This window comes from Plectrocnemia conspersa, unplaced genomic scaffold, assembly GCF_051122295.1.
Source record: "Plectrocnemia conspersa isolate PC_06_02 unplaced genomic scaffold, ASM5112229v1 ptg000013l, whole genome shotgun sequence".
In the NCBI taxonomy this organism is placed as follows: Eukaryota; Metazoa; Arthropoda; class Insecta; order Trichoptera; family Polycentropodidae; genus Plectrocnemia; species Plectrocnemia conspersa.
In genome coordinates this window covers 15,744,963-15,758,225 of record NW_028277177.1, presented here as the reverse complement: position 1 = coordinate 15,758,225, position 13,263 = coordinate 15,744,963, and the positions used below count along the sequence as shown (strand labels likewise).

The 13,263-nt window shown below is 26.3% G+C and overlaps 1 protein-coding gene across 1 annotated transcript in view; it reads right to left on the bottom strand.

The window, feature by feature from the left end:
• Window positions 1-13,263, bottom strand: part of LOC148227409 (protein O-mannosyl-transferase Tmtc2-like) — a 284,374-nt gene that overhangs the window by 73,912 nt on the left and 197,199 nt on the right. Inside the window, exon 5 of the mRNA XM_088201697.1 lies at window positions 12,972-13,086. Within this exon, the coding sequence (XP_088057823.1) occupies window positions 12,972-13,086 (115 nt within the window). The remainder of the gene's footprint in view (window positions 1-12,971; window positions 13,087-13,263) is intronic.

The following is a 13,263-nucleotide window of genomic DNA, read 5'->3' as shown; positions in this document are numbered from 1 at the left end:
TGCGTCATAAATTTATATCGATCGCGTAATTGGCCATTACTTCTGTCGGATAGAATATTTCATTAACTATGACGTTTTATATAAGTATAGGAATTGTGTTTTATTAAATGAAATAAAACCTAATTGAAAATTTTTAACTTTATTTTTTTTTACAAAAATAACAACAAACATTTTAAAAGTTTTAAATACAGACATTATTTAATCAAAATAATAAGATTATTTATACTTGAACTTTAAATGTCAAATAAAATAATTAACCAGAATGAAAGTAATTATATAATTTTAACTTTTCGGAATAAAAATATGAATAGTAATTGTCTTTAATTTTAGGAAACTTGTATATAATAATTACAATGCCTTGTTATCAAGTTGTCATTAATAACGCTTTGCTGTTATTAGGACTAAATGTTTCAATTTTATTAAAAAATATTAACATTTTTATTGAATAAATAAAGATAATCGTTATAAAAAAACTGTTTGCATATTGGTATTAAAAGTATATTATATAATTCGTCCAGATACATATATCTAATTATAAATATAAATTGCCTACTCTTTACTTATTGAAACAATGTGTTTCTTATCACTCTTAATCTGATAATTAAAAAGTGGTTAAAAAGTCTAGCAGTCAGAGCATTAGATTAGTGACTTGTGAGTGGTTAATTTGCTGTAAAGATATATCTTCTATACTGATTCCTTCAAAATATATATATGTATATATTGAGAGAGGCTCAGGTTTATAATTGTATACATACGTAATCAAATTTTAACACATTTTGGCTGATATGTTACTTATAAAACAGTAGTTTATCAATAATTAATAGTAAAAGAAATAATTATTGAGGATTAAAAAAATATTAAAAACTGTTTTATATTCTTAGAATGCAAGCTTTTTATACAAAATATTTTTTTAACTTAACTGATATAAACATTTTTAATATCTCATATATCAGAAATTATTAACATTGTAAATTAAATAAATTTTTAGAAATTAGTAAAAATATTTATTGTAATTCGTTTATAAATCTAGATTTAAATAGATTTTTTTAATCAACTTCTTAATTGAACATATTTAAAAAAAACTACAAATAATATCATAAAATCACCTTTTATTATTGTTTAATTTAGGAGAAAAATATCATAAATTTGCATATTAGCTATTGAGAAAAAAATTTAAAAATAAATTGAAGAACTATTTAAAAATTAGGTAATAAAGTAAATTAAATTCTTAAAAAATCATCTGCAACCACTTCTGAAACATATATTATTTAAATTATATTTTTTCTATAAGAAGCGATGCAAAACGTTGTAAAATAACTTTACCACTTTCTAAACGAACCATTTGGAAAAAAGGTGTATGTAGATGAACTGAGTTTTCTTGTAAGAACCTGAAAAGAAGTGAAGATCCAACTACTATTACAATAATATTTTATAACCAATACAATAGACTAGTAGTATAAGTGCAAGTCACATATAAACCTACTTGTTTTTAAAGATCAGACCTAGTGTATATTATATAATTCTAATCGATCATCACAGATTAGATTTTTACAGATTTTACTAATCTGACATATTAATATTGTGATTATCATTAAAAATCTATTTAGGCAGTATTAATAGTTTAGAATCAATAAAATATATGTCACTTATTTTTATTTCTGTATATTACAGCTTACTTAGTTGAAATCGTGCTATGACGCTATAAGACGACGTTTGCAATTAGTACGGGTAGAACAATTTGAAAAATACTCCTTCCAAGAAGGACATTTTTAAGGACTTGAATTGTTTTCAAGAATTCTTCAAGCACTGCGTGCCAAATTGTAATGTTGCATGTCAACGCGCGTGCAATTTTTAAACTTGTGTACTGAAAAAATAAAACCACAGCCTTGATTGAATTCAGAACCGCCATATAACCAATTACCATGCGGCACACTGGCGCCACATACGTAATGTAGTACGTGTACGTTTTTGGTCCTGCGCGGAAACTGAGGCCGTTGCTCAATGTCGCAAAATCTGAAACTAAACTTTTTGGAACGATCGCCCGCGGGCAGTTGAGTCCGGCCCTGTTCAGATAGTATTCCAGCTTGGTAGCAGATTTCGTGGTCGATTTGGGCCGCACGTGCTTCGTTGCCTTTACGTGACGTCCAATCGCATCAATACCGAACGGCACTGATCCCCGGAAAAAAGGAACACCCCTTTTGAATAAATATATTCTATGAAATAATACTATAATTACTTTAAGTAACAACACAGCCAAGATTAAAAAAAAAATTCAATTATCGTATTATAATTTTTTTTTATAATTAAATATATTTTTAAATTAAAAACTTAAAAAGATTATGCAATATATGCAAGCAATACATATGTAATAAAAAAAACAAGACTATATAAATATTGTATTTGTATATTGTCTTAGAAACACACTGCAGTTACTATTGAACAAAGCATCATGTGTTGATTAGGCTTAAGAACATTTGACGTGCGTTTAAAAGTATTGTGTCAGTTATTAATCTTGTCAAATGCAAGGTTTATATATTCTGCTCGAGAAGATATTTTTTTGTTAAAATGTACTGCTAACTTGTATCTGTTTATTGCATTCATAATGAACAAACAGCATGTGGGTTAGTTTGTTAGACCGGTTTAATACTGAATCTGATGAAGAATTTGATGGCTTTAATTAATAAAAAATATTTTTGAAAAATGTATAACTTTTTTTAATAAAATTGAGTTTGTGTATAAGCCGATATTCTATTTTTGCATTTTCACACCTTTTTTCCTTAGATAAGCCGCGGCTTATAGACAAGAACTTAGGGTAAATTATGTACAGAGAATTGGATGATTTTTAATGAGAACCACATTTAATATGATGATGGTTTGTTAACGATGAAGGACCTTAATGGATCGATTTACTTCAATTGAATACAGAGCGTCGAATTATGAAGGAATTTAGGGCTCCCGTTTGTTTATTCCAATCATAGAAAATATTGTCAATAACAGCTGTTGCTACTTTATATTTTTCATATTTATACAATATAAATGTGAAATCTTCTTTGAATTATTGAAAAAACGAGATTTAAGTTCGCCGACAGGTGAATTTTATGGCGTAACTCCTTGGAAAGTCTCCATACATTTATACATTTTTGCAATATGCCGATTCCCACGCAAAGCTTCTTATCTAATTATTATTGTTATTTATAGATCATTAAAACAAATATAAGGCCAATTTGAGTAGTTAAAAAACCTCTAAAATTTTTTCTTATTAAAATATTTTTGACAACTATTAAAAGCTTCCAAGAAAACATGCATATTTAAAAACATTTAGCATAGACTAATGTTTCCTTATGGTGCAGTATGTAGCGGTTTTAAATCATTTAAAAACATTCGAAAAAATTAATTTTAAGTTAAAAAGCCTATATAAAAATTCTTGAGTAATCAGTAAGTTTCTCAGGAAATGATAATTCTTAATTCGGCATTTTTATCGAGAAATTCTCAAAAAGTTACTGTACTTTATTGTTAAACGCTTATATATAAGAAATAATAGGTCATCCATTGTCACAGATAGCAACATTAAAAAATCGACGATATTTATACTGAAATATTGTATTTACATTTACATTAAGTAATTTGTTATTCGCTCAGTAAATTGGGCGTTTATATAATTAGTTGAATACAAAATAAATTGATTTATAATTTGTATCAATAGCTTGAAAATATTTCTCGTAATATATAATACATATTCTATTAGTGTGTAAATATGGCTTAAGCGAGGTATTATAAAGTCAAATTATTACAAATCATGGAATGCAACGCTTTGAAGGTACTCCTATCCCTTGACTCCATGGCTGGGTAGGGGTGTGGGTTGAAATAGGATCCTGGGGGTGCGGACGGATATCCTCATTTGCATAGCAAACTTCGACCGTCGTTTCGGGAATTAAAAGATTTCCCGATATGAGCGCCGAACGGGAGAAAATAGGCTGCTTTATCATAAATCATTAGTCGATCTTCATTCAACACATACAAACGTAGTCCAAAAGACCTGATTTAAAATTATTTTATAAACATCATACATTATATTAAATATTCATTCGATAACTAATCTACTTAGCGAGCTAATTTTATCAATTAACAAAGAATTTTTAAGGTTTAAGAAATAAAAAAGCTTGTGTATGTAAATAGTAAAATAATTTATACGTTTACTAATGATATGCTTAAAAACGCAATACTATAATCGTGAAAGACAGAAACATGTGCATAAAATAAATGCAAAGTTAGGGTTTTTTAATGACTAATAAATCAAGAACCAGGCCGCTTTTAAAATCTGATCATGACAAGTTTAAGTTTAAATTTGCGATTTTCATTTAGCTGCAAATATAATGCCTTATATTTCTTTGAGCAAAAAACAAAATTGCACCATTTTAAAAAAAAATCTATTAAAGTTCACTTAAATAAGCAATAACAATTTTATTTTAAGTAAAATAATTTCTTTTTTAAGACAAAAGATCGCTTAATATAGTTATTGTAGTAAAAAAAGCTAAATATTTTGCAATTTAAAATATTTCAAAATAATAATTAGTTAAATAATTTTATTTCATACAATAGCTAAAAATCTAGTTTTGTGTTACGACTATAAGAGAAAATATATAAAATATATTTTGCATAATATAAACACCATACATAAATTAATAGCAAACGCTATCTTTACATGAAATGATGCAATAATCTGCAAAATCCATTATTTTAACATGGATTTTAAACGCCTTCCGTGTCTTTGTTATGCACGAAAGCTTATTAGTATGTTATGCGTGTTGACAATAAAGGATGCTATTATAAAACGTCTCAATTAAAACACCGTGCATACATTAAAATATCTGCATAATTAAAACGTGTCATGTAAATAAAACCACTGCATGACAGTAATTTTCAGTTCGATATATTTACACGGTTATTTGAAAAATAAAGATTTAAAGTATAAAAAATATTTATATTACAATATATCATGAAAATAATCATAAGCACACAACAAAGTGCCAGATAACCTTATCTTTAAATAACTGTTTTTATATGTTTGTCATTCGTAATAAAGTTTTTATAAATAAATAGTTCAAGATGCCTGTTTCTTATTGATACCATTGGTTAATATTTTTTTTAAAACAAGTTTGTCAGTGTAAATAATAAGACTCCTATTCTTTTTCATAAATTACATTTACTTTATGCTTTAAATTTACGACACTATTTTGCCTGTATAATAGCCACACAAAGAAAACCATATACAGTTTTTCTTTATCAGAATAAAATCGGAATATTTGAAACAATGCTTTTAAATACACATTTCAAGTAAAATATTTTAGCGACTGACGAGTGAAAACAAATTACGTTAATTTAAGAATATTTATATTGCAGTTTATTATTATTACATATAGAAAAATATATAAATAATTATATAAAAAAAAAACACTACTTGGAAAACAAAGCATTTCCAGCTCTCTTAAAAGCTCGAGTGCACATTGTACAGAGGGAATTATACATACACATTAAAATTCATACCGGACCACCGTCGAGCTGTGGTATTACCGAAACGTTTGTCGAAAACGTGATAATGCCGACAGAGTAATAAGAACGAAAATGATAATTTTCATTCTGATGACTCCTGTTGTATTAGCGGGTGGCTTGAATAATGGCGAACAATGGCCCTCTGGAGATTTCGTAAAGTCATTAAAAGTTTTCTCGTTGTTGTAATTTCTGCGACTGAATATATAGTCCTACATAGTATACGCTAACTGCTGTAATATATTATAATATGATATTAATTAAAATAAAGCAAAAATAAGCTCATATATACGAGACTTTTGCGGAAAGTTAAAATGAAAAATAAATATTATAGAAGACGATGCACAGTTTTCAATTAAATTTAATTCAAGTTCTGTTGGATAAATACGCTTATATATCATACAAGATTCCACTAAACTTTATCAAAACGAAAATGATATTACATTATTAATAACATATATTTTTTAATAAAACAGTAAATATTTTTAAATTTATTATGCTTAAAATATGACTGCAACGTATTATTAAAAAAATATGATTCAAATTGCGCAAATAAAATAAATAATATACAAGTCAACATAATTAGTTAGATTCTTAGTAAAATTATCTTTGAATATTTATAAATAGGTTTCAGAGCTTTTTTTATTTTTGTAAGACTGATTATTTAATATACTATAAGGTTTCTATTTCTAAACGATTATTTATTTAAGGATAGATTTAGAGAAAATTTAAGAGAGCTCTAAATAATAATGTATGTAAAAAAAATGCATTTATTTATTATCATAAATTAAATTAGGACCATCGAGTATCAAAAAAGTACAAATATTGTTTAAATCTCTATAATATATTACCTAACACAAAGAATAAAATAAGACTATGTGCTCGCATGCTTTTTTGATAAAACTTAACGAACGACGAAATTGCATTCTTTAAAACATTTTAGACTTTAAATGCTATGCTAAACTAATTTTATTTTTAGTCATACATATATCTATAGAAAGTAACAGATTTAGTTTTAGTGAATGTTTAAAGCAAGTTTTGCTACCCTATATATTTTTTATTTATACTATACATATATAGAAGGATCGACGAGTTTTTAATTAAATTCTGAATATTTTATTAAGTCGGTCGCGTAACGACCTTACACGAGCGAGCACCATCACGTACCGCACTGTGTTTAAAATGCACTTTTCATCGAAATATATAAATGAAATTTTTTTCAGATTTCATACATTCTGCGAACATTGTGCGATGCGCTTTATGCAATCCTGGCCACGTTCTGGTTTGTTCATTAGTCGACTAACGCTACATTCCAACCCAGTAGTTAGTCATAGAGCCTATTACCATTGGATTACTTCACTGTTTATATTTCATGCCACTTGTAAGAAAACCTAAATGTATAATCGATTGTTTCATAAGCAAAAAAAATTTAGTTAATGTAATGTAAAAACAAAATTAATGCTATATCATAACTACAATAAATAAAAGCTATTGTATTATATACTAGGCTATACATACATAAAGACGCTATAAACCTTTTGAGTGGTGAGTTAATTTATACACATTTGTTAATTTGCTAGTATACGCCTGGGAGTGAGTTAATTTTACGTATTTTATTATATATATTTCTGTTGTTATTTATTTATTATTATTTTATATTGCATTATATAAATTATATTATTAATATTGTATTAAAATGTAACCGTAGAATGAGTAATTTTATACTCATGCGGAATTACGTTAATAAATAAAAAAAAAAAAATAGAAAAAAAATGCAATATAAAATATATTATATAAAAAATAAAATATATAGAAAAATTAGTGATTCTCGCCGTTTTATAGCTTTAATTTATTTTACTGTTTTTTTTATATTCGTACGTTTCAATAATTAATTTTAACATTTTTTTATTATTTAATTTCGTTGATTTATTTTACATATTTTTCATACACTATTCGACGTAAACAAAAATTTGTATCAATTCAGAGGCTCGCAATATTTTTTTATAAAATATTTTTTGAAACGTTCGTTTATTTCGTACTCTTTAATTTATTGATATTTATTAATATTATATCATTAGCATTAAAGCAAATAAAATAAAAATAACGTTTTTTATTAATTATTTCTTTAGTTATATATGTAATTATAAAACTATCTAGGGTACCTCAAAGCAGTGATTGATCGTCCACCGTACATGTACAGCGATACTGCTCAAAGGGTTAATACAGCCATTTAGAAATTAAAAATTACATTATTAGAAGTGTCTAAGATAAAGAGTTTCAATAGCATATATAAGATTTACTATGAAAATGTTTTTTTTAAAAAAAAAATTAAATATTATAGTATATTAAAGGATTGGTTTATTTATAAAAAATAAACAACGTAAGATATTTAGTGACAAACAAAGAATTATTAGATTCCCTTTTAGTCCATAAAAAGACTTTATTATTTGAAATGTTTTTTATTGCTACAAAATAACATCGAGCTTACATAGACAACACAAACTTAAAAAATTGCATTACAATAATTAAAAAAAAATGCAGTATCATCTATGTAAAAAAAAAATACGGTAATTCTAAACTAATGCGTAGCTAATGTTAAGCTTAACTATTTGTAAAATATGTTAAATTAATAAAAAAATTGCTGATGCATCAGGGGGTGCATTGTTGTGCAGAAATTATATAATAACAACAAGTTTTAGAAAATAAAACGTACAGTTAAGAATCAAAAATAATCATAAAATTCAACTTGGAGAATTTTTTGCAAGAATATGTCTTTAGACATTTTGGCAGCACAATAAAGCTTTTGCTTGAATAGAAAAATCTACAATCAAGTCAGTTTTTAGCACTAATTTTAAACCTACAATATATTTTCAATGAGCTTTTAATCTCATTAACTAGACATAAAAAAAAAAAATGTTACGTGACCATAAAATATTTTCTAATAAATGTAGCTAGCTTTCATAACTAACGCGGTATAAATATTATAATAACACATTAAATGTATATTTAAATAACATTAAAATTATTTAATAAAAAAATAATTGCATTTAAGCCACAAAGTCAAAAATACAAATCAGGTACATCATTAATTATATCCAGAGGATCCTTTGTTGGTGTTTCATTGTTGCGTTTCAGTATTCATTTATATCGAATGACACTCCCCTCTTTCAGGGTTTATCTCGTCCCGCACAAAATTCCGTTTGTTGCGCGGGGGAAGCGGATTTTGCGGATAATTTTGCGCTCCTTACATGCTGAGAGCTTATTCAAATATATATAATTGATGTTCTAAATGCTCGGTGTTCTTGCTTATTCTTGTTTAACTTCAAAAGACTTCGATCAGAGTGTTGGTGCCGAATAACGGAGCAGTGGAGGTAATATACGATACGTATACAATAAATTTTAAAATATTAACGATAGCCTTATATAAAAAACTAACGAGAGTTAATAAGTTATTGATATTGTATATTGTTTTTTCATTTAAAATAAGTTTATTCACTAGAAAACCTAATAATAGTATGTACAGTGGTAAATATTAATATACTAATAAATCTTAGAAGGAAAGGTTAGTTTTCTTTAGCAGATAAAACACTATTGTATTATTAATAACATGTAGTTATTAATTATTTTAATAATGAGTAATAATAACACAGCATAAAAACTATACTGATAAGAATTTTGAATTCAAGTAAGCTGTGCAATTAAACAGTCTCTAAAATGGAGCATGTGTACCCCAGTGACATACATAAAAAAAATGTTCTTATTTACATTTATAAATCGTTTCCTAGCAATATACGTGCATCAATCTATATAGGAATTTTCTTTCTGATGTATTTAAAAAATACATAATTACTATTAAAATATATTAATGCAATTATTTACGCTTTTTGACTCGAAACAATGGTTGACGTTATATAATACATAATTAAAGTTGGTGTCTTTCATGTTTAACGTAACAGAAGCATATTTGCGGCCAAAGCGACCGCAGTATCGGCGCAGACTAGGGCTCCTCTGCTTTTCTCCAAAAGCTGCTTTGTGTTACAAAAGCCAACCGTACTTCCGTTCTTAACATTAAATTCATACGAAAAGTTATTCACTTTAACTTCTATTCTAACGGCTCGCGAACGCTTTCGCTGCAGCGAACGCCGCCAAAGGGAAGATTCAGGCGCGAAAATGAGATATTAACCTCTATCTTTCCACTTTGAACCAGGAACCAGAAACTGTGATAATTTACATTTATCTGATTTATAGAATTTAACGTGTAATATGCAGAGTTATTATGAACATAATAAATTTAACATATTTCCCATAACATATTATAATACTAATGGTAGTGTAAAAGTTTAGAGGTAAAGTGCGAATGCATTCTTGTAATGAAAATAATTATTAATATAACTTTTCCCCTAATATTATTATTTATATATATGTATTTATATATACATATATATGCTTTATAATATCGTATATGTTATTTTTATATTAACAGATTGTAATAAAAAACTTTAAAAAAATTTCAAAGAATTTTACCTGTAATAAGAACAATAATCAGATTTTTAAATATAACTAGCATACTTTAGTTTAATTTTTTTTAAATGTGCTGACTCTTAGTAAGAAAGCAAAATGTCATATTTTAAGTCAATTACCAAAATCTGCTTTATTAAAAAGACAGTGGCATAGAATGTTTCCCGTTGTTGCAACAGTTTTTGATTGCCAATGGATTTAATTTCTCTTTTTAAATCTATTTTCATGGTTATGGAAATATTTCTAAAAGAGACTTTATTTATTAAATACCTATAAAAATACCTTGAAGGGTAAATATTTAATCTTCAATACGTTTACAATACGTTAAAAATAAGCTTTCTGGTTTCTTGATGGGTTTTTTATTTCAAAAGAAATTTTATAAAATAGAAATATATATAATAAATATTATTTAATTTACCATTTAGGTTTTTATTGTGAATATAATTATAATATTCATGAACAATGAACTGGGTGATCGTTGAAGATTATTAAAGGACCAGAACAGATCGATCTATTTCGATTAATTACAGATTGTCAGAGCTACAAATGTATTTTAGACTCCCGTTTTTATACCCGAATTTAAAAAAAAAACTTTATAAAAAGCCTACAAATATTTTTTGAATCTGTCTTATATCACGAATACTTTTTATCTGAATATTTATTTAGTATATAGAAGAATAAATCAAATATAAGGGCAATTATAGTAGTTATTAAAATCTTAAAAAATCATTCAAAAACTTTTGACCTCTATTAGAAGCTTACTAAAAAGCAATAATATTTTGAAACATCTGGTATGAATCCATCTTTTTTAATGCAAAAAAATGCAACGGTTGTAAAACATTTAATTTTAAACTAAAAAATCTGGGCATCAAACCGTTGATTTTTACGTTACAGTTCAATTAAAAAAATGTATATCGTTTCGGTTCTGCTTTTTGTACCGAAATAAATATCTGATATTACGGTTTTTAGTTTTCGGTTAAGCTCTGAGTAATTATTTTTTTAGTTTTCGGTTTAGCTCTGAGTAATTATTTTTTATGTTTTTATATTTTTTTACTATATTTTAAAACATTTAACTTATTCTTTTATTTATAAGCAAATCATGTTAATTGCTACAACAATATAAAATAAATAATAATTTATTAAGGGTATAATAATTAAAACTATAAGTATATAATTTATAATATACAATAACAATATAATTATTTCAGCAAAACATATGTAAACAAAGCAAATTCGTATATTTACGGTTAAAGGATATAGGATTCTCAGAAGGAGTTATTTTAAAGAATTAAAGTTCCTCTAATTAATTATAAATTTTCAATATATTTTCATTTAAATGATTTAAATTATCTCGCAAAATAAATGTAACGCTATATAAAGCCCTTTTACCACTATCCCGTGTTGCTGGAGCTTTTAAAACCACAATTGTATTTTTATTTTCCTCACAAATTTCTAAAATATGTTTTTTTCTGTCTAATCTATCTACATGCTTAAAGTTATTTAATATAAATTGAATATTCACATCTGTTGAATAAGGCAATCTAAGTGTTTCGATTGCTAATTCTTTACGTCTTAAAAAATATAAATCATCTACCGTTTAATCGGATGTTTCAGTAGATGATAGTGCTTGTTTATTTGGGATTAAAATTGATTTCTTTAAAATTTTTGTGACTAAGTGCTTGAAAATTGACCGAACCGAAATAAACCGATATTTTTTTTTTGGTCAGCTCCGGTTTTCCGATTTTTTTCGGTTTTAGTTCAGATTCGAAACCCTGCAAGAAAATCTGTATCACAATTCTCAATTTAGCATTTTTGAGATTACTCTAAAACTAATTGAAGAGAAGAAAACTCGTTTAAAACATAATTTAGCAGCATGGAATAAATCGAATTTTGAATATTAGTGAAAATAAATACTCCCTTTTTATTGGTAAAGTTTAGGGAATTTTAGTTCTAACTACGACTTCTTATCGATGTGATAAAAACAAAGAATAGCCCAAAAATTAATGTGGAAAAGGAAATAATAATAGCTGTGTTCAGTTTCATTCTAAGATTTAGGAATATGGAAATTTAAACGCAATTACTCTTTTTTTAAATATTAAACATATAAATTTAATTAATTTTTTTCGAGCCCTATTATTAAAAAATAATTATTTGCTATTTTGTAATATGTACTTGTTATAATCTGCCATTGTCGAAACGAAAAATTTCAAAAAACTCTGTCTTAGAACATTAATATTAAAAAAAATAAGAAAAAAAATTATTCGAAATTCTTAAAGTATATGAGAAAAAAGTTGTACATTAAATTATTTGCATTATTATCATTAGAAAAAGCTCAAGTTTCATGATAAAAATTCATTCGTGGCTTAAAAAAAACTCACGATACATTTATTATTTATATTAGTAAATTAAATAAATAAAATTATTTCCCAAGCATAAAAATGATCCTGACTCAACACAGGAATTTATGTAATAATATAAACTGCTGCAAAGCATATTATTAAATTTAAAGCTATTAGAATATATTAAAGGCAGAGAAAACTTTCCTTTAAAATAATAGAAAATATAATAAGAGCCAATTTTGTATGTCACTATAATCACAAAGATCATATTTAAAATATTAAATATTTTTTATATCATGGCGGCTAACATGTGTCACACCAAAAGAAAAAAATTAGAAAATGTTTTTTACTTAAACATACACAAACAAATAATAATTAAAAAAAAAATAACTTGAAGCTAGTAATTTAGTAAGTTACTAACTCTATCGCTTCTATTAGTTTACGAAGAAAATGCAATTAAATTATATCTGTTGTGTCCACGCAGACTACCTGTTTCAGTCGTACATTACTAGTATCATGTAATAATTTATATTCGCGTTTCGTAGTATATTACAAAGGTAAACTTACAAGTTGTAGTGGACGTCGGCCATGTTGGGTCTGTGCCTTAGGGCTTCGTGAAATGCAGACTCGGCTTCTTGAAATCTGCCCAGACTGCTCAGCACGCTGCCCAAGTTTCCGAAAGCTGGGGACAAAAGTAAACAAACAAATTAGCGCGCCGTCAAATATGTTTTGTGGTGGTGGTAATTAATTTATTCTTTGGATGTTCGGTTATATTCGAAATTATTTATTTGTGTATGTATGGTGTGAGATTGTTGGATATGAACCATAACTAACGGAAGGGCTCGAGGGCTCCCTTGAC